The 25,390-nt window shown below is 45.4% G+C and overlaps 1 protein-coding gene across 4 annotated transcripts; it reads right to left on the bottom strand.

Annotated features, from left to right (window-relative positions):
- Nucleotides 1-3,305: 3,305 nt before the first annotated feature.
- Nucleotides 3,306-25,170, bottom strand: cep162 (centrosomal protein 162). Of its 4 annotated transcripts, none has more exons than XM_068570762.1 (30): nt 25,110-25,170; nt 23,967-24,068; nt 23,130-23,259; nt 21,279-21,335; nt 17,878-18,009; nt 17,243-17,414; nt 16,086-16,165; nt 15,933-15,994; nt 15,390-15,420; nt 14,880-14,954; nt 13,964-14,161; nt 13,075-13,156; nt 11,622-11,886; nt 11,282-11,513; nt 10,898-11,043; nt 10,176-10,310; nt 9,871-10,002; nt 8,992-9,104; nt 8,778-8,877; nt 8,401-8,527; nt 8,140-8,309; nt 7,145-7,249; nt 6,802-7,041; nt 5,717-5,941; nt 5,220-5,520; nt 4,745-4,877; nt 4,520-4,661; nt 4,319-4,417; nt 3,653-3,787; nt 3,306-3,544 (listed from the first exon to the last, which is right to left on the bottom strand). In XM_068570762.1, exons 2-30 carry the CDS (start codon nt 24,024-24,026, stop codon nt 3,368-3,370), a joined length of 4,056 nt encoding a protein of 1,351 aa, XP_068426863.1. In that variant the 5' UTR covers nt 24,027-24,068; nt 25,110-25,170; the 3' UTR covers nt 3,306-3,367. The 4 variants fall into 4 exon arrangements, with proteins under 4 accessions (XP_068426863.1, XP_068426865.1, XP_068426864.1 ...); XM_068570764.1 differs by having other exon boundaries at nt 8,140-8,306; XM_068570763.1 differs by lacking the exon at nt 25,110-25,170 and adding an exon at nt 24,934-25,091.
- Nucleotides 25,171-25,390: the final 220 nt, after the last annotated feature.

The raw sequence follows: 25,390 nt of genomic DNA, 5'->3' as shown, positions 1-25,390 counted from the left end.
GTGGGTTGGTTATACAAGCGCTTCTGGTTTATTGAGACATGGAGGGTTTGTCCTTGTGAATCCTGATGGATTGACACGTTTCTGCCTTGAAGCCCAGAGTGCAGCCACAGCTGCGAGGCGCTGATGAAGAAACATTTAGTTTAAAGCTTAAAGCTGAGTGGCGTTGTGAGGTGCACACGCTGTAGACAAAGGTTCATCCAGACTCATGTTTTATTTAGCTGCTCTATAATTACATTTAAGTACTATTTATTATGAAATGTGTTTCTCTGTTTTCAGGATGTTTGTTTTGTCTGAGGAGGAGATTTCATATTTTCCTTATGGCAGAAGTAATAATGCACAAGGACACAGTGTTCCACGTTCACAGTGTACACATGAAACCTGAAGGTGACGGACAGCTTGGTGTTGAGGATGGAGCGCGGTGGAGCTTCATGGTAGCTCTGCTGCTCTCATGTTCCATTCAGTTCATTTTGTTTAGCCCAAAAACACACATTACCCAGAAAATGACAAAACAACTATTTTAACTTCTTGAATTTCAATGCACACCACAGTGAGTGAGGAACTGTACGAGGAGATGAGGAACTATACGAGGAACTATACGAGGAACTAGTGATGAGGGACTACAGGAGGAACGATAATGATCAGGAAATATAGTGATGAGGAACTAAAGAGGAACCATAGTGATGAGGGACTACAGTGATGAGGAACCATAGTGGTGAGGGACTACAGGAGGACCATAGTGATGGGGGACTACAGGAGGAACCATAGTGATGGGGGACTACAGGAGGAATCATAGTGATGAGGGAATACAGGAGGACCATAGTGAAGAGGGACTACAGGAGGACCATAGTGATGAGGGACTACAGGAGGAATCATAGTGATGAGGGAATACAGGAGGAACCATAGTGATGAGGGACTACAGGAGGACCATAGTGATGAGGGACTACAGGAGGACCATAGTGATGAGGGACTACAGGAGGACCATAGTGATGAGGGACTACAGGAGGGGCCATAGTGAAGAGGGACTACAGGAGGAACCATAGTGATGGGGGACTACAGGAGGAACCATAGTGATGAGGGACTACAGAAGGACCATAGTGATGGGGGACTACAGGAGGACCATAGTGATGAGGGACTACAGGAGGACCATAGTGATGGGGGACTACAGGAGGAACCATAGTGATGAGGGACTACAGAAGGACCATAGTGATGGGGGACTACAGGAGGAACCATAGTGATGAGGGACTACAGGAGGACCATAGTGATGAGGGACTACAGGAGGACCATAGTGATGAGGGACTACAGGAGGACCATAGTGATGAGGGACTACAGGAGGAACCATAGTGAAGAGGGACTACAGGAGGAACCATAGTGAAGAGGGACTACAGGAGGGACCATAGTGAAGAGGGACTACAGGAGGAACCATAGTGATGAGGGACTACAGGAGGAACCATAGTGAAGAGGGACTACAGGAGGACCATAGTGATGAGGGACTACAGGAGGAACCATAGTGAAGAGGGACTACAGGAGGAACCATAGTGAAGAGGGACTACAGGAGGACCATAGTGATGAGGGACTACAGGAGGACCATAGTGATGAGGGACTACAGGAGGAACCATAGTGATGAGGGACTACAGGAGGACCATAGTGATGAGGGACTATAGTGATGAGGAACCATAGTGATGAGGGACTATAGTGATGAGGAACCATAGTGATGGGGGACTACAGGAGGAACCATAGTGATGAGGGACTACAGGAGGACCATAGTGATGGGGGTCTACAGGAGGAACCATAGTGATGGGGGACTACAGGAGGAATCATAGTGATGGGGGACTACAGGAGGACCATAGTGATGGGGGACTACAGGAGGAACCATAGTGATGGGGGACTACAGGAGGAATCATAGTGATGGGGGACTACAGGAGGAACCATAGTGAAGAGGGACTACAGGAGGAACCATAGTGATGAGGGACTACAGGAGGACCATAGTGATGAGGGACTACAGGAGGACCATAGTGATAGGGTACTACAGGAGGAACCATAGTGAAGAGGGACTACAGGAGGACCATAGTGATGACTCCTCCGTCCTCCATCGCCTGCTGCTGGGTCCAACATACAGACGACGGCTCTTCCTCCATGTTTATCTGCAAATGATCCTATGGAGTAAATACAATTATCCATCAATCCAAAAAAGCAAGAAATGTTTGTGAAAAATCAACCGATCAATATGTTGTCCAGCTGAAAGCAGCAACGTTGATCACTGCAGAGCAATGAGTCATGAGTTATGAGTTATGAGTCATGAGGTATGAGTGCTTCTGTGTGACTGCCCTCTAGTGACTGAGGCCTGATGATGGAGTTTCTGTCTTTTATTTCATGCTTTATTGCAGACATCGCTCACAATTCCTGCTCAATGAACACAACAGCAGTTAAAAAGACACACAAAGAGTCGTCGAGTCACGCATGCGCTGCGTGAACCATGGAAGTACTGGCATGTTCCATGTATTCAATAATGACGTGTTATGCCCGTGTACTTTGTACTTTTGTACTATGTAAAGTTAAAGAGAGCGAGAGAGAGAGAGAGAGAGAGACTACTGCATGCAATGTTTCTGTAAGTTATTAATAACTCTCTACCCCGAGTCCATGATATTTCACAGTGAGTTTGCGGGTCGGGGGTCGACCAAAAGAAAGCAACACTTGAGTCCCCTCAGTACATCATAAAGTGACACTATCACATGTTACACTTAAACTATTTTTATTTTCAGTTCCTCTTGAATAAGTTACAATAATTTAAATATAAAAATAGATGGCAGCGACAAAACACACAACAAAAGAAAGAAACCGGTACAGTGTGTGTTGTTTTGTTGGCTTCACATGTGTCTGCCTCTGCGACACAACAGACAGTGAGTGTTGCGTTTGTCGTCCATCTCTGGCTTCAATACACGATCATCAGCTTCAGCGTTCACAAAGTAGACGTCAGTCAGACCTGGCATGTGCATGTCCTCCTCTGGGTGAGAGGCTGTGCAGGACGGGGTCAAGACGGGGTCCGGACCGGGGCAGGATGGTGTCAGGACGGGGTCAGGACGGGGACAGGACGGGGTCAGGACGGGGACAGGACGGGGACAGGACGGGGACAGGACGGGGTCCGTACGGGGCCAGGACGGGGTCAAGACGGGGGCAGGACAGGGTCAGGATGGGGTCAGGACTGGGCCAGGACGGGGTCAAGACGGGGGCAGGACGGGGTCAAGACGGGGCAGGACGGGGTCAAGACGAGGACAGGACTGGGTCAGGATGGGGTCAGGACGGGGGCAGGACGGGGTCAGGATGGGGCAGGATAGGGTCAGGACGGGGTCAGGAGCGGGGCAGGACGGGGTCAGGAGCGGGACAGGACGACCCCCTGTCTTTGCAGATGTCTCAGGATGTCCAGAATGGAGTCCAGCTCCAGACGGAAAGCCTCCAGCTCTCTGCTCTTGTCCTCAGCCAGACGCTTCCAGCTCTGCAGCTCCGACTGCTGATCAGCATCTGACGTCTGCCACGAGCCCCCGATCACCTACGGGGGGGAACTCTGATCAGTATCAACCCAAAGAACCTCCTTATTCATGCTTTTCATTGCTTATATATAAACCCTGATAATCACTCATGCCGTGGAGCCGTGTACCTGCTGCAGCTCCTGCTCTCTGTGTTGGTGTCTGAGCTCCATGGTGATGATCTTCCTCTCCAGGCCACACAGCAGCTTCACCTCTGGGCTCTGAGCGTCTTTCGCCTCCTTCAGGTCCGTCAGCAGGCGGGTCAGCTACACACAGAGCAGTGAGAACATGAAAAGAGGGGATGGAAGGGAGCGCGCTACTCCTCGCTAAAGATTGGAGCAACATTGAATTAAAATCCAGAAGAGGTTTTGTGTCACTTCACCACACAGTCAGAATGCCAGCACATCTTTTTACATGTTGGAAGTCCTAGATATTGTCCCAAACTACTGATTCTAAATAGCAATTCTTCTTTAGATCTCTCAACCTGGCAGAAAATAATATTTCGATCTAAAAAGGTGCCGTAAGCTCCAACGACCATCACATTGGATTTGTCTTTGTCTCCATCTACTGTTATCCAAGTATATTGCATGTAATAATGTTTACATTTTGAGAGAGGATTGCAATGTGTATATGGTGCCATATATATATATATATATATATATATATATATACATACACACATACATATGGCACCATATATACATCGCATTACACAATATATCTATATCTATTTATAGATATAGATATATATATATCTATTCTTTTAAATGAATAACACATGAAGTGTGTCGCATCACCTGCTTCTGCAGAGCGTCTTCTCGGGTCCTCGATATAGCCAGAGCCTCTTTCGCCCCCTGCACCTCTTTCAGCTGCTCTCGTAGATGTTTCACCGTGATCTGCAGGTTGGTGGGGAAGGTTAAAGGTTGAAGGTTAAAGGTTAACAGCGTCACGGTCAGGACTTCCTGTCGACATGTGGTGACAGGTGAGGGAGCCCGTACCTCCTGAGTGTTGAGCTTATTGGCCAGGTCGGCGACCTTGGAGGACGCGTGTTCCAGGGCGTGGGCGGCACGCAGCTGGTCCAGCACCCGGAGGTGCTCCGCTCTCACTGAGGACAGCCGCTCTGCAGAGCGAGCCTCCAGCCTAACGGATCACAACACGTCAGTCTCTCGGCATCCAGCGCTCTGCGGGGAACGGTCAGCTGGCGTGTTGGCACCGATACAGACCTGCACAGCTCCTCCTTGGCTCGTAGAGCGTCAGAGCTCAACGCCTCCATCTCCTGCTTGCTATGCCGCTGCAGACGCTCCACGAGCTCCTTCAGAGCCTCGTTTTCCTGCATGACCTCCGAGATGTGACTGCCTGGCAAAAAGGCGCCAAAAGACAATACCGTCAATCCACTTCCTGGTAACACCTGGGGGTTTGCTAATACCTGGAACAACCTTTAGCATAATGTACATTGTTCACTACTCCAGTAAGTAGGACGCAATCATTTTTTTTTTTCCATTTAAAGTTAAGTCATTACATTTAGTCAGAAGGGTGACAGTTTGAGTGGAGGCCATTATATGGAACAAAAGGACAATCAGAGTCTAGCATTCCCTATAAATGATGATGTTTATCCAATGTGTCTGGACTGTAGATTTAGGCACAAATGGCGAAATAAAACCCTTGAACCTTGATGTTCATGCAGAGGAAAGTCGGTACCTGTGAAGACGGTGGGCTGGTAGGTCTTCTCACAGTGAGCAGCTGGGAACGTCTCCTCCCCTCCCGCGGCAGCAGAGCGCAGTGTTTTGGCCGGTTGCCTCTTCGTCTCCGCGGGACGGGTTTCTGTTCGCGGGTTGGGGACGAACATCATGTTCCTCCTCTCCTTCTGCAGTCTCTCGACCGTGCGGCAAAGCTCCTGAATGGTCCGCGTCTTGGAGGCGAGGTCGTTGTTCAGCCGCTCTATCCGGGCGCCAAACGCTGCCTCGGCTTGGCGGCGGTGTCGGTCGGGACTGGGTTGGGCCTGTGAAGGGGTGTGAGGTTATCTTCTCATCCTCTGGATTTGTCTAATCATCACTTATATAATCACAAATATCCGACATCGTCGGTATAGAATCTCACGTTTCTGTGAGTCGTGTTTAATCTTATGTTCATCGACACGATTGAGGCTGAAGCTCGTTCAGGTGTGTCTGCGTGTTCATGACCTGATGAGCTCCTACCGTGTGCTTGAGCTGCTGCTGGAGAGACTCAATCTGGTCCTGGAGACATGTTTCTCTCTCCTGATGGCTCTTCTCCACACGCCGAAGCTCTTCCTCCAGCGGTCCAGACTGAGAGCGCCGCGGCTCGGACCCCACCACCTCCACCTCCACCTGCTGCTGCTGCTGCTGCTGCTGGTGCTGCTCCAGCTTCTGCTCCAGCTCGGAGATCTGCTGCTCATAGCGGAGCTAAACACGCCGCACACAATTACATGTCAATCATTTGGTAAAGTTTGTTTTGGATGCCATTTTGTTGCAGTTCATGTCAATGTGTTGCTCCTTGGTCCATCCTGTGACCTCCTCTTACTACATAAGGAAATACAAGAAGGAAGTACAAGAACTACAGTAATGCTATGTTAATTCAGAATAGTGAAGATCAGCCTGTTTTTTTTGCATTTGATATGAGCATCTGAGGATCCAACACCCTTCCTCTTGGTTTCTTCTTTCCTCATCATGCAAACAAACAACCATAAAGCTGTCATTGATGTAGGTGGCGGTCTCTTCCCCTGCATCTTCGTCACGTATTGGCATCCAGCTAAAGCTAATTGGCTGCCCGTGTTTTGTCCTTGTCTTGTCAATATGGTTATGAATCCCCCTTAAGACAGGTTTTCTGTCATATTTTTCATGTAGCAGCAGCAGAAAAAGTTTCGCTGAAGAACACAACCTTTGTCTCCCCCTGCTGGCAGTGAGAGTACTTACAATGAAACTGTCACGACTCGTATATTTACTTGTACAAAGGCAATAAGGTCGACCGTGAATATGAGACTTGCGTTTACAGATAATTAAGATTCCTCCTCTGCATGTTGGAGGCTGGTTTTTGGCGTTTTGCCGGTTCCACTCTATCTTCTTCACGGTACATTTAGTCTGTAGGCTTTGGCGTTAGGAGGATAAAGAAAGAGACATGAACACCTTTGTGCTAGCAAGATGTAAGATGTATGCCTGCAGGAGAGCTCGTTTCCGCTTCCTTTAATTTCTTTCCTTTAATTGTTGACCCTCGGAGGTCACGACACCATTCAGCAGTTATTACAGCTGGCCTGACGTCGCTGTACCTTGATCCTGTGGAACATTTGTTCCATGGCCCGCAGGCCCCGCTTGGCCTCCTCGTCGTGGCCCTCTAGCTCCGCCTCCAGGCGCTGGATCCTGCGCTCCAGCAGGGCGTTGACCCTGCCGGGTGCCGGCGGCGTCTTGGCGGCCGCTTCCTCTTGACAGCCGGCCGCCGCCGCAGCGTAGATCAGAGCGGGCAGGGAGTTTGGGTTCCTGCCTCGCAGTATCTGCTCCAGCTCCTTCACCTGGTGGAGAGAGGAAGACTCTGAGGGCATGATGGAGGGGGAGGTTGAGGGAGAGACACTGGAACAAGTGTGATGAGTCAGCGTGTTTGTTCGCGTGAGAGACCTGTCGCTCGAGGTCCCGCATCCTCTTCGTGTCCATGGTTTTCTCTTTGCTCTTCCTCTGCTGCTCACTGCCTCGTTTGCCCACTTCCAGTTTCAGCCGCTCGACCTGACACGGAGACGCTGTCAGTCACAACACACACAGCATCACACTGACGACAACACACCATAGCCGACACTAGGGCTGGACGATTTAAACAATATAAAGAAGTGAAGGATATTCCATGAGAGAACTTACGAAGAAACTAAAAACGTGTCTGGGTGACCCCAAACCTTTAAACGGTAGTGTACATAATTGTGAGAATTTGGACTGATAATGAACACGTGATATTCGATTGAATGATGGTTCTTACATCATGAATCTCACTTTCACTGAAAAACATTTTAAATGATTATGGTGTGATTTCTTCTAGATGGAATAAATACCAGACAAAGACGCCAAAACATCTTCGCAGCACCACACTATTTTATTTTGACCGACAAGCATTGCACCTGGTGGGATTATTAAACTGGTGGAGACCATATTGATCAACGTGTATGACTTGTTCAGCTGATACAGCGGCTGCACACACACCAACGTCAGTGTCCTGTTCTCACAACTGGAGCTGCCGATGGGAATCAGACATTGTGCTATATATTTCCATCTGTCATGCTGCTATTAGCCGACAACAATGATGAGATGAAACCCAGAGTTCTGCCTCCTGAGCAGCTGATGGTGGGGAGGAACCTTCACAGATCCTTATGGGACCAAATGAAGTGCATGGACTCTATGAATGATGGTGTACAGTCTGATCTACTATGTCTAGATACTTATGGTAAGTGGACTGGACCTGCACAGCAGCTTTCTAGTCCTCCGACCACTCAGTGCTTTAACACTACACATCCTTCACCCATTCACAGACTGATGAGAGGGGCTACCATCTACCATCCAAGCATTCACTTCCATTCACACGTGTCTTGCCTTCGACACACTGTTGAGTGGTAATAGGGAAGCCTGACCTGCTCCTGGAGCTGGTGTATCTCGGCTGTAGCGGCATTCAGTCTGCCAGCATCTCTGTCCAGCAGCTCCTGGTTCTCAGCAAACCACTGCAGCTTCTTCTTCAGGGCCGCCACTTCTTCTCTGTGCTCGTCCTCCAGCACGCGCATCTCAAAGGTCTTGTCCCCTGCTACTGTCAGAATATGGATAGATTTGTATATTCAGTATAAAGGTCTGTAAGAAAATTGGTGTCAATTCTACCACGGCTCTGAATCCAGTTTCACCTGAAGCAGACGCAGCCTGAGCTTTAGCGAGGTCCCTCTCTTTCTTCATCAGCTGCAGCTCGACCTGCAGAGCCTGCTGTTCTTGCTTCAGTGTGTGGACGTCCTCAGACAGCTTGGCCTCATTCCTCTGCACACAGAAACACATCTCTCTGTTTCCTGAACACCGAGCGTGCGTCCTCAGCGAGGATGAATGACTGAACCCTTGAAGGCACCGCTTCTTTGATGGGATTGCAATCTCCACAAGTTGCTCAATGAAGCAGGCGATGGGTCATTATCACCAATAACCTGGTGTCAGTTATATCTGAATATAGATGCAGTATATCCTCAGTGTGGGCTGGAGAACACAAGAGGTGACCTTCAGTGACTTTCATACATACCTGAAATGTATTCAGTTGAGCTAACAAGTCTGCAATGCGTTGAGTGTGATCCATTAAGCACACACTTCCCACAGTCCTCGAGGTTTTATTCAGCTGCTCCCTGATCAAGATGGAAAGATGCCATAGAGAATACAAGCAACAGTTAACTACATTTTATGAAAAATTAAGAAATGTATACTTGGAAGACATTCACCATGATCTCTGGTGGACACACCTTGTGAACGCCAGCTCGCTCAGCAGCCGCTGGTTTTCGCTAAACATGGCGTCCTCGTTGGCTTTGCTCTTAACCTGCTGAGCCTTCATCTGCAAATACAGCTTCTCATTCTCCTGCAAATGAAACCTCAGCTTTACTGCACTCGAACAACAACTGAACCACAAGAGGAAAAAGAAGCAGAAGAGGTCAAGAAGAAAACTACACATCATGCAATTAAGACACGAGTCAGCGGTTTTGGTGCCAGCTTCATTTTAAGAATGAATTAAGACTACTGAGCTGGCACAATGGAACGTGTTACTGAGGAAATGTGACGTTATCTCAGTGAGACTGGATGTGCAGCAGCACAACAGGGTCAATTAGGCTGTGACCCAAATCCCTCCTGTAGATTCACACCCCTGTATAACTGAGACTTCATAGTTTACTCTGTAGTGAGCAGAAAACAGACTTTTTTGAATTTGAAGCTCCTTTCCAACCACCAGAACTTTTAGGGGTGGGGTTTGCTGATTGGTCAGACACGCACAGCGCCGCCGCTTCAAGTCTTGTACCGCCTCATTCATGACACAAGGAAGTTCTCTGTTATCAATTTAGGACCATTTTAGAAATGAGGAGGGAGAATGTCTCTTTGTTTGATGACATTAAAGTAGTTTGGTCTTTGTGTCTTCATCCCGGCATCCTAACAGAGCAAGTGCATTTCTGTTATGACACATTTTTTAACACAAAAGCACAACAGAGTCGACAAGCTTGGAACAACAGTATATCAGAAGAAGATATTCCAAAAGAGAATGAATAAATGAGGACCAGAGGGAAGCCCACAGGCAGATTAACCCCCGACAGGAATGCACCGTGAACAGAAAGAGAGAAACGTTCAGGAGGACCGACCTGCTGGTAACCTTTGATGAGCGTCTCCTGCTCTTTCATCTCTTTATCAATCTGCTGGAGCTTCCCCTCTGCAGCAGAGTCCGTGGCCTCGGGCCATCTCTGCTTCTGACTGGCTTCTTCTGCACTTCTCAGCTGAGGAGAGAGAAAAACATCAGCTTGTTTACTACTTATCCATGTGATGTTGTTGCCACTACAGATTCATGCATCGAAACAAATAAAAGAGTCTCCAGCTAACAATCAGATGACAAGGAAACGTATGAATGTTCTGTGTTGAAAGGCCCTGAGCTGTAAGTGTGTGTGAGCACCTTGCTGTGCAGGAGGTAGTTCTGCTGTCTGAGGGAGTTGAGCTCCTCTGCGCCTCCCTTCATCACCTGCAGCTCGCTCTCCTTGTGAGCCAGCTGGCCTCTCAGCTCCTCCACCAGAGAGCCGTCCTCCTCCCTCTGCAAGTCAGACGTCAGCACCGACATCACATGCATCATCAACTGTGGAGCTCAAAGCCTGACAGTTTGGTCATAGAAGAAGCTCATTATGTGACGTTTACTTCATCCATTCAGGAGCCGGCCCCCCAGCAGAGTGAACCACAGAGACATGATCCCGTCTGCAAAGACCCACAACTCGTCCTTCTTTAAACATCTCAAGCCAAAGTGAAATGCAAACGTTTGAAATGATATTCTTACTCCCATTTAAATGCAATAACGTGAAATAAGTGCATCTGTGTAGCTAATGGTGGCTCTAATTCTTCTTGCATTCACAGTCCTGTGGATCGTCAATAAGACCTCAATGCTACAACCTGACGCTAGCGGCTACGTACCACTGGAAGATTCAAGGAGAGTTTATTGTCATTATTCAGCAAAGAGTTGCACAACTAACTGCAGTAAAACACAAACAAAACAAAACAGCAGTGCAATAATAATTATAACGCTTCAATTTGCTCTGAGAGCGACAGAGCTGGACACACACTGAGTTAGCATTGTATCTCACATGCGATTTGACCACGAAAAAGAGAGTTAGTATTTATTTTCCCTACGTTATTTGGAAGCCGATGTGTCGGTTTGGGGACTTCCTGTGCGTCTGTGGCGTCCTGGTGACTGCTGGTGTCTATCTGCTGTTGGAGGACAGCCACTAAGGACTGAACGGACGCCACCAGCTCGCTGCTCACCTTCAGACCCGGCTCTGCTCATCCAACAAACACAGAAGGCATTCAGCACATTTACACACACACACACACTTCTAACACACCAGGCTCCTGCATTATGAAGACACAACGGGATCCAAACAAATTACTCCAAAGATAATAACATGAAGAGGATGGAAATCTTTGCTTAGATTTAAAAGTAAAGAAATATAAACCTTTTGTCGCGAGAGACAACGCCCATAACTTAAAATTGTGTGTGCGAGTGCCATTAACAACCTGTGGAGTCTTCTTTGTCTTGGCTCTTCGTGACTCTGTCTTTCTCTCCTGGATGCTGCAGAGGACGGGAAGCAGAAGGCTGACTTCTGGCTGACGCTGCAGCTGGACTCGGCCCCGAGGCCCTGGAGGGCCCTGCTGTTCTCCCCTCCACCCTCCTGCCTCTCACAGGGGCCCCGGTGGGCTTCCTCACTGAAGACGTAGAGGAGAGGGAAACAGCGGCTCCATACGAGGCCTGGGGAGAACATCAGGCCCGTTACATGTGATCCCACCCACTAAGTGTTCTGTCTGATGCCATTACAAAGCTTTCCTGAAAGGGAGAACAGTTTGAAGTGGTCCTCACCTGTTGTTTCTTAGCTCTGCCAGCCTGAGAGGGCTTGGAAGAGGATTTGTTCTGGTCCTGCATCAGCTTCTCTACTTCCTGTCTGATGCTCCACGTCAGGTTGGAGGGGTCTGGGGGGCTGCAGTTCGACCCTCCGGCTGCCTGCATCCTCTCTGCGGGGTCAGACCGCTCCGCTCGCTGCCGGTGGGAGTCTGGAGGCGTCGGTTCTGGGAAAGTCCTGTCCAGGATGCGGGGTGTCTTTCCTTGGTCCTCCGGTCCTCCAGCACTGGAACCACAGCATGTGAAGAGACACAAAGACGCTTTCAACAAAGGTTTGTGTTGCTGTTGTGACTACATTCAGGGTTGAAAGTCAATTAAAACATGACTCAGATCTGTCTGATGTCTATCAGTGTTGGATTTGGCTGTTGAAGCTCAGATTGAACAGGTGTCATCATTCAATGACCGTTAATGTTGTTAATGTTGATTAACTCACAAATACACACGCTTCAGCCTTTGGGTCCAGAGAAAAAAGCTCTTTTTCTTGTAGGCTTGTTATTAGGTATTATTATTATTCATCTCGGCTCATCATTATTATTAGGTGTTATTGTTTCATTGATCTAGGCTTATTATGTATTTTGGTAAACTATCGACCAACATAATCTCGTACAAATGAGTGATAAAACGTCTATAAAACATCAATAAAAAGGACTATTTTATCAGAGAATCTGTGCAGACTTGAGTATTTATGGATTTTTTTTAAACTTTCACTCTTGTTCCCCAAACTTTTCTCATAAGTCAACATCTGTTAAAAAAAAGACAATTCACAACATGCTTTTTATCATGCTTTAATACATATTCTGCCTCGTTCCAAAGTTTTTCTTGTTTCACATTTCAATCTCAGAAATCAATCAGTTAAAGTCATTAAAGGAAGTTGGTTGAACACATTTTGTTTTTTTAAGACTCATTTTAAATCTGATGAATCACTTTATTCAAATGAAGTTCAATCTTTTGAGGGCTATTATTTTAGAGTCTTAAAATAACATTCAAAGCTTCATTTGAAGGTGACATTAGCTCAGAACTGGATTACAGTGACCTTCCCCTCATCAGACCTGAGGGGGCGGGGCCTCTTTCCTCTGGATCTCTCTCCTCAGCACCTCAGACGTTCTCCATCACTCGCCACTTTCTAAACAGCACTTCACCATTTATTTAAATCTGCATTTAGCCCGTGATGCTAGTTTATTTTATTTTTTTTGTTTCTCTCTATTGTCATCTTTCTTGGTTTGTCGTTCTATTGTTTGTCTTTACCGTGTAAAGTGCCTTGAGTACCTTTTAAAGCACTATACAAAGACAATGTATGATTATGATATGTTATTATACATGTGTTTGCTCTACCATCAATACTTTTGACATGTTCATAACAATAACAATATGTCTATACTGTGTATAGTTTCTGGTAGGACTGTGCAGGACTAACCTGACGGGCTGCAGGGTGAAGCCTCTGAGATGCTCCCTCTCTGGACGGATGGGTCTCATCAACTCTTCCACAGTCGGAAGCTCTGGATTCATAAACAAAACTAGGATTCAACTGTGATGAGCACCTGAAAGTGTGATTCCACAGACTCACAGTACAACACACCTAGTGTGTCTACCTGAGGAGTCAGGCCCTTAAAGGCCGGGTTGGCATCTTCTTCAGGAATATTTTAGTTGAAATTCTCATTACATCCTGACAGAAATTAATAAATGATTGATTTCTGTCTTCCTGCCTGTCACCAGCTGTGAATACTAACAAAAGCCATGTTTGTTGTTTACGATCGTTATGATCGTTTAGGGGGCGTGGCTTTGGAGGTGCACCTGAAGGGATAGCTGTCAGACTCTGGGACAACTTTACCAACCCGGCCTTCAACTGGGATGCCGCTTTGTAGATGCATCTTTCCTCCAGTTGGACCAGTGGATCATACAGATGGACAGAGGGAGTCCACCAACAGCTACAAATACTCTTTGCAGTTTGGTGGTCACGCTCGCCAACCTTCAGAATTTTCTGGGAGACCATTTTTAATTCCATATTTTCCTGAGCTTCTAGACATGATGAGTTTCAGAGCCCAATGCTTCTGTTGTCGTGTCTTAAAGAGATTTTATATTTAAGAGACAGAGAGAGAATGAAATAAATAGTAAAATGGGGGAAAACAAACAAGGAATGAAAACTGATGAATATTAGTTTATGCCAGAGTGGCAGAGTATGACATTTTCTTTTGTGAGAATCAAAAGTAAAATGAAAAGTATTTCATGTAAAAATGCTGTTGCAGTGTACTTATTATTTAGTTATTTTCTTTAAAAGTCCCCAGAAGGTCTCGGTGGCGTCTGACCTGACTCGTTGGTAGAAGCCGGCTGAAGAGACCGAGTGGCGTGATGAGGAGGCGAAGATGGAGACACGGGTCTGATGACCCTCCCGCTCCCTTCCACAGGTGAACGATGGTCATCTGGATCTCCCACGACGTGGATCTGTCTGTAGGCCTCGTGGAGAGCCTCCAGGTCCGAGGCTCCGCTCTGCACGTACGCCTGGCCTGGACAGAGCGCTCATTCAGACCAAAAGGACACAAGACCGAACTTAACCTGGTGGTCTCTCAGTCTTAATGTCATTTTAGACATTATGGCAATGAAAAATGACGTATCATGTCTTAAAATTAATTTGTGGGGGAAGAGCCATGAATCATTGGCTCTTAGATTTGACTAAGAAGAAACAGAGAAGCTCAATGACGGATTGTGAGGAAATACATGTTGCTGTTTGTGAAGTTGATCAGAACATAAACTATGATTTAAGACTGAAATGTCTATGGAATGATATTTATGTTTAATTCAGAATTTGAATACTTTTACACAAGGAGCAAGCTTGTGAATTACTAATTTGTAACGGCCACTGTGTTTTTGCAAAAAAACAAACAAAATGCAGCATGGGTTATGATCAATGAACAAAGGGAACTCGTGTCTGGTTGCTCTAGAATAGATGTAGAGTCTTCTGACAGGATGAGATGGGCGTAAATGATCCATTGTGAACCGATCTTGATAACTATTGGAGCAAAACATTAAACAAAGGACAATAGTATGCCACCCGCTGCCTTTAAATAAAGCTGGCTCGCAGTACATTTGGAATATTTATTGTATTAAATAAAAAGCCAATTTCATGGAGCAAAGTAATGGTGCTACTTCCAGAGTGCATGATCTGGTCTGGCTTGGTGCTGCCGGACTCTCTCTGCCGTCTGAGCCTGTTTGAGTGAGCGTTACCTTTGTCCAGCGACCCGGCTGCGTCCTGCCCCCTCTCTGCTCCGCCGGAGGCATCCAGGGAGTCATGAAGAGACACTGAGACAAAAGTTGAGTTTGAGTTTGTTTTATTTGCAGCTCAGACGGGCTCTAGAAGCACATCGTTATCCTGGTACTGTAGCAGCATAGATAGCAGTACAACACATATAAATATATGTAAATACACACTGGGTGTCTGTAATTAACTAACACCAATGATTTAATGAGAACGTTCAAGGAGCCTGAGAGCTGAGATCTTCATTGCCAACGACTGCTTCTCTGTAATTGTTGATTCACATGATGCTAGCGTCATTTAAATGAGATTACAAACACATTAGCAGGGCTTCCACTGGAGTGCTTCTTTATTTATTGATATACGTGTTGTGTACGTCTTGTTTGTCTCATTCGGTCTACAGACTACGTTCCACTTTCTCTTTTACTGAAAACCTGCATTTCTCCGAACACCCAGCTGACCACAGAGTCTGTTTCTCTTACCTTTGGCTAGAATCGGAGACAATTTATGCTTCTGAAAGAAAGAAAGAAGATTACAGGATGAACTACTGAATCATGTAGCAAGATGTCTGTTTGTGATATTTCAGTGTACAGATATGAACAGCAAATGGTTTGCAGCTCATGGATTATGTTGTTTAATGTGTGTCATACTAGAACTGAGAAGATACAGCTGAGATTATTGGTGCTGTTTAATACCCATACTGTCATGTTAGTATAGCAGAAAAAGATGGTCCAATACATAGAAGGCAACATGCCAAAAACACCAGCATGTCCTACTCTTTTTGCAGCTTGAACACCTGCATGCTGCAACAGAGAGCGCTCAGACAGAGGACGGCTATGGACCTGGCTCATGGCTGAGGCTCATGACTCAGGTCACATGATGACACCTGAGCCAGTCACTGTGTACTCATGGAGTTGAAAGCTAACAGAAAAATGTAGTAAGTGGACCTTGAGTCCACTCAATAAGGTCCAAACTTATCATAGGACATTTTCTGAATTTAATCCTGACAGATTTGAACTACAAACCTTCTCTGAAAGCTCTTTTCCATTCTCCTCTTCCTCAAAATCTTCGCTGTAATTTGGAGATCCTGTAACGAGTGAGAGAGAAACGACCTGACTTAGACACATGGAACCAGACGGATGAATAAAACAGGGTTTCCCAGGGATGATGGCTCTTACCTGGAGACTCTTTGGCCGCTTCCGGGACCCTGGCCTTCCCTTCATCATCATCACTCTGCTCCACAGCTTCCTCAGCTCTCCTGGAGGGCGGACATTCATCCTCATGACATCACAGTCACCACCCTGAAGCAGCTCAGACATTATCCAAGACCCACGTGAGCTCTGTTGGCCCCACCGTTCAGGGTTAACTTCTGGCACATCCGTCAGGGCCTGATGAAGCTCCAGGCCTCGCTGAGAGTTCATTTCACGGAGGGGAGCAATATATCGACCATGAACCTCCCTAACTTATCTCATGATTCAGAACAGCAGTTCATCACCCAACTGCAGGAGTTGTTTTGAACCAGATTTGGGTACGTTGAGAAATTATGTGACCCTTGTGACCAGTAAATTTAAATGACAATTAATCTGTTAATGTTACCAATGTATGAAGGAGTGTGCTTACAATTTGCAAGCCAACAACATTTGCGATTCAGTAGTAAAATGTTTCGCACTTCAACAGCTTCCTCAGAGTCTTTGTACAGGTGAACATCCTCAGGTGAGTAGTGTAACATCCTGTAATGGAGTGTACTCTCTCATCCATCTCCATGACTGTTTACCACCTCGCATGGAAGTCATGAACGTCTTTGATTTAAACAAGTTTATTTTCAACCGCCTTGGTATCTTTGCACATGCCGGCCACTTTGCAACAACACAACCTGCAACACAACCTGCAGTGATGTCTCTAATCATAATGTTAAATATGATTCATTTTTGTCAGAAACCACAGAGTGTTTGACGTACCTCTTTGTATTCCTTCTGCTTTACGGCAGAACAGCTGGCCTTTGAGAGTAATATAGAGCTGCGGATGCTAATGATCACGTCACAAACAACACATTCATCAAGTTGAAACCAGCCGCTCACGGCAGGTTTGTGCCTTCTAGAGGGTTTGCTGAATCTGGTGTGAAACACCTGTACGAGCAACTCTCACGGGAAAGGTTGAAAGTTTCGGACATGAATATGTGAATGTTGTTGCGTGAGCTCAACCGTCTGCCAAAAGGAAACATGGAACTGTACAAGCAACATACCATCGAGTGACACCTTCATGATTGATCTGTTCAGACTACTTCTGTCCTTCGGTGCGTAGCGGGTGTCATATTCCAGCATGGCTGCTCACGTACCTGAGGGTAGTAGTGATGGTAGGGCTTGTGGAGTCCAGCTCTCTGTTCAGGATGGAGTAATCTATAGCGGATAGAGCTCCTGCCTCGAGTTGGGCAAAGAACCTGGCTTTCTCCTCTTCTTCCTCTATCGTGTCCAAGCCGATAGCTGTCGCGTTAGCGGCTGGAGCCATCACTGATGAACACACATAGACAGGAAGTGTGATTCCTCTAAACTGAAATATTACGGGGAGGATGGGGAGCCGCAGATGTCTCAGTTGTTGTTGATCCAACTAACTTCTAGCCAACGTAATATAATGAATGTATGCCTCCACCAACCAGTCATGTGGCAGCTTAAAACCACATCTGTCTAAAATGTCATCACTTCATCATTTTACGCAGCTAGATATTTGTGTGGAATTGTTATAATTAGCATACGAATTCATGAGTTACGGCCAAAAACGTGTCGTGTCAAGTCACAGTGACCTTTGACCCCCAAGTTCTAATTAGCCGTGCTACACTTGAGGAAATTCCTTCACAAAAGTTCCTGAGAAATCCCGTTCAGGAGAAAGGGACGGATGTGAGGTCACAGGGACCTTGACCATCACGCCGTCACTGACGCGAAGGCGGGGAAACTATGTTGTGCCCGGAGGTCTCACCCGGCTCGTCTCCGCCCGATGGAGCCGCTTTCAGCCCGACTTCCCTCAAACCAGCTTCTCCTGGATCCTCGTCCTCCTGTCCAGCAGACCTCCTCAAAGACTTCCTGAAGGTCTTCCCAGATGCCAGCAGTCCTGAAGGAAAGTGTCAAAGAAAAGCACGAGTGAACCTTGTTCAGAGATTATGGCTGCTAGCTGGAAGTAGAACAGCTGTTTATTATACTTGGAGCTACTTCTGGAGCATGTATTCCTCTGGTGTCGAGTGTCATTCAACACTGAGGACTATCAGCTGCAGGTGGGGTCTGATTGAGTAATTAGGACATTTTCTCAGAAAGATGATCCTTCCTCTTCTTTCTGCAACCACTGCTCCTCACATGTCAGAGCAGTGACTTCTATTTCAACCATACTTTCCCAGCTTGAGGCTTTATATTTTCGCTTGAGACTTTATTTGTTCAGTCGTCCTTAATAAATCACATGCTAAATGATGAAAGAGTTCATATTTACATGTACTTTAGGACTGATGGAGGACACGCACACTGTGTACTATTACTACTACTCATGGCTCCACTGTCCTGTTCAGTCCTCAAAATATTATATTTCCAAAGTTATATCGGACACATTATCTAAGGAAGTTAAATTAAATTGACAGTTCATCAATATGATTTCACAAAAAGTCTCAAGCAGGTGGTGAATAACCATGACACAACCAATTACCTCCGATGAAATAGATCTATCAACTGTACCAGTAAGCAAACAGTGACTATGTGGCAGGCAGAACAACATGAACTTACAAAATAGACTGGGGAGAACTAGTGGTGCTGGGATGTCTATGACTCTACTGCTGAGGGACTAGTGCTGGACTACCAAAGAGGTTTTGGGGCTTGAGTGGAAGTTACCATCTTCACCGGCCCCCTGGGGATGACTATCAGCGCTGGCTGCTGCAGCGTCATCAGAGAGCGTCTCGTCACACTGGAGGTTTTCACTGCTCGCCCCGTCAGAGCCGCCGGACCGAGTTCTGTGTGTTCCCACTGTGTCTGTGTTATCAGAGGCTTTGCGGCGAGGTTTGGGCACCGGCTTATAAAAGGGCTCCGCGCTGACCCCTTCGGACAGCAGGAAGAAACATGAGGGCGAATAATGTTGGTGAACTGTCAAAATGAAATCTGGAATAGCTATCAGAATGAAACATCTACACCACACCAGGCTTTGTTTTCATTCATCTCCACACACTGGCCATCTTTTATTAAAATGACCTGCAATCGATTGTGCTTTCGTGTTGTCCTTTTCAAAGAGAAGCCGGTAAGGAAAATACAAGAGATCAATCTCTCTGTCAATTCAACTCAAACAGAAATAAGTTACAGTCGCTACCTCGTGTGAAAACAACAGCGAGGAGGGACATCAATCCCACAGCGCTCACAGAGAACTCCCCCTCTCCTCTTCAGCTCATCTCTTTGACACGGACCGCTGGGTGGACGGATGCATCTTATTTTACTTCACTTTTCAATGCATGCCCCGGCTTCTAACTAAAATACCAAATAAGGGTCTCCCTCTCAGTGCTTCCCTCCAGACAGTTGTCAGTAGACAAGACAGACCTGTGTGAGAAAGTCTGCACTATCAGAACGAGCAGGAACAGGAAGGTAGAGCCAGATGGAGTTATACGTTTTGTAGGAAATAATCAATCCTGTGTCTGTTCCCTGGTATGCCTCCTGCTCCTGCTATGTTCCCTTCAACACTTCCTGCTATGTTCCCTTGAATACTTCCTCCTATGTTCCCTGTCATGCTTCCTGGTATGTTCGCTTGTAAGTTTCCTGCTGTGTTCCCTTTAATGCTTCCTGCTATGCTCCCTGTCATGTTCCTTGCTATTCTTCCTGCGATGCTTCCTATTATATTCTCTTGTATGCTTCCCGCTATGTTTCCTTGTATGCATCATGCTATGTTCCCTACTATGCTTTCTGCTATGTTCTCTTTCATGTTCCCTTTAATGCTTCCTGCTATGTTCCCTTTCCTGTTCCCTGCTATGCTTCCTGGTATGCTTCCTATTATATTCTCTTGTATGCTTCCTGCTATGTTTCCTTGTATGCATCATGCTATGTTCTCTACTATGCTTCCTGCTATGTTCCCTTTCCTGTTCCCTGCTATTCTTCCTGCTATGCTTCTTATTATATTCTCTTGTAGGCTTCCTGCTATGTTCCCCGCTACGCTTCCTGCTATGTTCCCTTTCCTGTTCCCTGCTATGTTCCTGCTATTCTTCCTGCTATGCTTCTTATTATGTTCCCTTGTATGCATCATGCTATGTTCCCCGCTACGCTTCCTGCTATGTTCCCTGCTATGTTCCTGCTATTCTTCCTGTTATGCTTCCTATTATATTCTCTTGTATGCTTCCCGCTATGTTTCCTTGTATGCATCAGGCTATGTTCCCTACTATGCTTCCTGCTATGTTCCCTTTCCTGTTTCCTGCTATGCTTCCTGCTATGTTCCCTTTCCTGTTCCCTGCGATGTTCCTGCTATTCTTCCTGCTGTGCTTCCTATTATGTTCCCTTGTATGCATCATGCTATGTTCCCTACTATGCTTTCTGCTATGTTCTCTTTCATGTTCCCTTTAATGCTTCCTGCTATGTTCCCTTTCCTGTTCCCTGCTATGCTTCCTGCTATGCTTCCTATTATATTCTCTTGTATGCTTCCTGCTATGTTTCCTTGTATGCATCATGCTATGTTCTCTACTATGCTTCCTGCTATGTTCCCTTTCCTGTTCCCTGCTATGCTTCCTGCTATGCTTCCTATTATATTCTCTTGTATGCTTCCTGCTATGTTTCCTTGTATGCATCATGCTATGTTCTCTACTATGCTTCCTGCTATGTTCCCTTTCCTGTTCCCTGCTATTCTTCCTGCTATGCTTCCTATTATATTCTCTTGTACGCTTCCTGCTATGTTCCCCGCTACGCTTCCTGCTATGTTCCCTGCTATGTTCCTGCTATTCTTCCTGTTATGCTTCCTATTATATTCTCTTGTATGCTTCCCGTTATGTTTCCTTGTATGCATCATGCTATGTTCCCTACTATGCTTCCTACTATGTTCCCTTTCCTGTTTCCTGCTATGCTTCCTGCTATGTTCCCTTTCCTGTTCCCTGCGATGTTCCTGCTATGCTTCCTATTATGTTCCCTTGTATGCATCATGCTATGTTCCCTTGTATGCATCATGCTATGTTCCCCGCTACGCTTCCTGCTATGCCATGAGTGAAGCTGAATTTAAACCCAGTGTAGGTCGTCTCTTAGAGGAACTGCTACAGAAACAACCCGAGAACACGACTGTGGCTGCATGAAGCTTTCACACAGACAGTGTTTAAGAAAATGAAAAGAAAGTGGACGTGCTCTGAAAGAACTCTTAGCTCTCCATCGTGATGCTCTCACCATTGTCGTTCTCATGCTGAGACCTTTTGGCTTTGATAAATCTGCTTTGGGCCACCTCTGCTTGGGAAAGAGAGTAAACAAAGGGACAGCGTTTCAAAAAGCAGGAGAGAAACAGACAAATACAAAGATGTGAAGACAACCGTTTTCGAAAGAAGTGCATATTTGTGTGTGCGATGAATTCAATGCCGCAGCAGTGAGGGAGATTTGTTGACAAGATGCAACAACATATTGACTATGTAACAATATCTCACACTTTAGACTCTAAATTAGTCTATTATTGGTTTTATAAAAAGGTTACAGGTAATTAAAAATGTTTATGAACATTACAGGTCGCTTTCATGAGCCATAGTCCGTTCAGAGTTTAATCTAGTTTGGTTTCACAATGCGGGAATTAAAGCTGCCCTAATAAAAGAATGATGTGCTGCGATGCGCGTACCTGTATCATTTTAACCTCGAGAGCTTCTATTCAGGGTGAATGTATTTCATTTCCTCAAGTTTATCTTGAATGACTGTAAACTTTGTAGTCTTCATCGTATTGTGTATCTTATGTCAAGCAAACATTGGACCTTTTATCTGTGCCCTTCTCAACTAATGCCTGTGTTCTGGTTCACTTGGCGAAGCAGGATGAAATGAAACGAGGAAACAGCATTTAGGAACATCATGCTTGTCCTGTTGGATACTTAGAAAGAACAATGAGTCGAGGAGAGATCAGTCAGAAGTGGAAAGTTAGACAGAGAGGAACTTTGAGGAGTAGGATGGAGAGGCAAGCATGTACAACAAAAACCTTTGATTGCTATTGGAAACTTTCACCAGCCAGAGGAACTTACAACCAGACTGAGCCCCGTAGTGAGGCTTAATAAAAAAGAAGAAGCTGCAAATCCATCAATCGACTAATAGTTTCAAATCTAACAATACCATCAACCAAAAGCTTTAGGGAAACCGTGACCTTAGCACACAACAACACCTAGCAGCTATCAACTCATTTATGGTACACACAACCAAATCCCGTCCCACAGGAATGAAGCATAAAATGACACTTGTGACCTCGTCAATTCAAAATAATGGGAACTGGACAGAACAACAGACAACAAGCATGTCAGTGTCATTATAAATGTTTGTTGTAACTGACAATGTTTTCCTGTAGTAACCTTAAAATTAAAAAAATACATTTACTCCAGCTCTGTCGTCAGTCTCTCTCATCTTTCTAACCATCCTGCTCTGCGTGAGTAAGATATAGATCTTAAGATACTGCTTAACTCTTAGGTCTCAGTAACTTTTATGGTGCAACCAGAAGAAATCTCTCATGTGAAATGACTTGTGTTTTAACTTTGGCAGAAAGATACAGAAATCGGCTTTGACACATCATTTCAAAGTCGAGATGTCGACATTTACCATTCAACAACACTACGAGTACAGTCATTAGCAACAGAAATAGTGCCACGACATGTTTGTGTCAATTCAGCCAACTCCATATTAATGTCCATTCAGTGCATGAAGTTATGAGGAAATTGAGGGTGACTATGTGCCTGAATACCAATTAAACATAATGTGTTGCAGCTTAGGAGAGGAATTATAATGTTCTTTCTCCTCCTCTCTCAGGTGTTCCCCAGGGAGCCAGTGACCTCCATTTGTTTTTGTTTTCCACAAAAGACTACTTTTATGGTCACTTGATTAGTGCCAGCTCATAACGGCCAATATAAAATCCCATAACATATGCCCAAATTTTCACCCGCAGAGACTCAAACACTGATATCACTGCAGCCACCGACATATTCTCCTTCTGGACAAGTGCCAGGCGAACATGTCCACGGGATGCGCGTTACTTCACAAAGAATCTCTCCCACTTATTACCTCTCCCGGTTCCATCACTGCTGTGTTCATCCTCTTGCCACCAAGGCACTGCTGCTTTCTGGGATGTTTTCTGTGCAGATTTCTGACTGCTTTTGGCGCCGGACTGCTTGTCAGAGTCATCTGAAACGGACTGAGAGGAATCCCGGTTTAAGTCTGAGAGATGTCTGTGGATTTTATACCATGAGTCAGATACTCTTTCTTCTTCACAGAACAGCAGGCTGTCAAAATGGTCGTAAACTAATTGCTCATCTGTGGTTTTAGCATGGTGCAGTTATCCCAAAGTGAAATGTTTCAGCCTCCAAAATGTTACAATTAACATTCATGAAGTGAAAACACACTGTGAAAAGGTTAAAGGTCAACGACCAAAACACGGACAAATGCCTGACGGGACAATACTGTGTTTGCGACCTGTCAATCCCAATGCTAGCTGACGATTCATCGTGGTTATTGGGTGGAAAAAAATATGATACATCCCCCGCGATTTATTCAACTACTTTATTGAAGTAATTGATGAATTCTGAAATGCAGCAGTCGTGAATACTTTTTTGACACATAAACAAAAAGACCACAGGGCAAATGCAGAGACAGATTTAATGTTATCTTGTACAGCATTCTAAAAATGTGTATTTAATAAAATTAGTAACATTTCAAGATATTCAATCTCTATCTATTTTGCACAAAGAAAAAACAGGAAATACTGTGAAAGTGCCCATTTTGCAGTACAGGCATCACGTAAGCGAGCAAAGTTGCCGTATCTATGTCCCCGCGAGTGTGATTCATGCAACCCTAAATGTGTGACATGATGACATAAACAGTGTGTACATTATGTTACATTACCTCCTTCAAGAACAGCTCAAACTGTTCATCGAGCTCGTGCTTGGTCAGTCTGTGAGACATAGGGATACCGTCCACCCCATCAGCCAATGGGAACCCAGACAACTGACAAAGACACAACCAATTTAGGGAAAGAAAAGACCCCTCATGTGTGTAACATTATATATATATATATATATATATATATATATATATATATATATATATATATACACACACAAAGATTTTGCCATACTTGAAGCATTAACCGACTGAAAGTGTGTATTGCTTTGCTCTTATAGCTTTTAATCCAGACAACCCTCAGAAGTGTTGTGAAAACAGTTCAAACTCATTCATTATACGCGTAACTATTTGTTTTTATTTACTCAGGGTTGAATTTGAGTGACGAATACATTACAAAGCTTTTATTGATACTATTACAGACATAATTGGGTTTAATTGGATAAGAGTTGCCTGTATCTTATGGACGGTATTTGTGATTTTAAATAACAGGCTGAACAAGCACTGAAATCCAATCTGTGAAGTTATCATTTCCTTGGTTAATAAGCATGCAATACACAGACGAGCATTTGATTACAAGACTAGAGTGAGCTCTCCCAGGAATCCCACAATGCTGCTCCACGTATTGCGCGAGGGACCGCGTAAACCTCTGGTAAAAAAAAGACATTTTGCAGAAAGGAAATGCTTCTTGCAAACACCTCTAATGCCGAATCTTTCATGATAACCTAACGATGGATAAAGCGAGAGAAAAGTGCAACATAACATTGCCAGATCTACGGATAGTGACAGGCATCTTCAAATTCACGTAAGAGCGAACGGGACGTTGTCAGTGAGGACGTAAACGGTGACGCTACCACTTCCCGTCCAAATTGTCAAAATAAAATCGTCCACGAGATGAATAAAGAGGCAGCAGACATGCTAGTTGAGTTACGTGGGGGCTCATGCAGCTATATTTTGAAGGAAGTGTTACCTTACTTCCGGTGTTGTTCAGAAACGTTGTATAGCTAGCAGTGACTAGCTAAGCAGTTTATCTCCTTATGTTAGCTAGTATCGTTAGCCGGCTAGAGCAGTAAGCTAACGCGTCCCTCTGCATGCGGATACGCGTTCATTCACGTGCATGTAGCCGTCTTTCATCACGTAACTCACATTACAGACAGACTGTGGTCGCTTTCCTCTCAACGGGACACTTGTTGCTAGTTTGAGTGTCTGTTAGTTCCCGCAACAGCGCCCGGGCGACAGAGCCAAGCTGATTGGCTAGCAGGAAGTGCGTCACGGGAAATATTAGCCAATAGACTGAGGGCTCATTTGAGGAAGGTGTAGTGGAAATACATGTCCCAAACTCTGCACAGCAGAATGTGACACACAAAACACTTTGATTTATTAACCCTGAGGAAATTAATCAGCAACATTTTTTTATGACCGATTAA

The sequence above is a fragment of the Clinocottus analis genome, unplaced genomic scaffold (assembly GCF_023055335.1).
Source record: "Clinocottus analis isolate CAN_PGR_092001 unplaced genomic scaffold, fCliAna1.0.p SCAF_9, whole genome shotgun sequence".
Lineage (NCBI taxonomy): Eukaryota > Metazoa > Chordata > Actinopteri > Perciformes > Cottidae > Clinocottus > Clinocottus analis.
The sequence above is the reverse complement of the archived record's forward strand: the minus strand, read 5'-3'. Positions and strand labels throughout refer to the sequence as shown.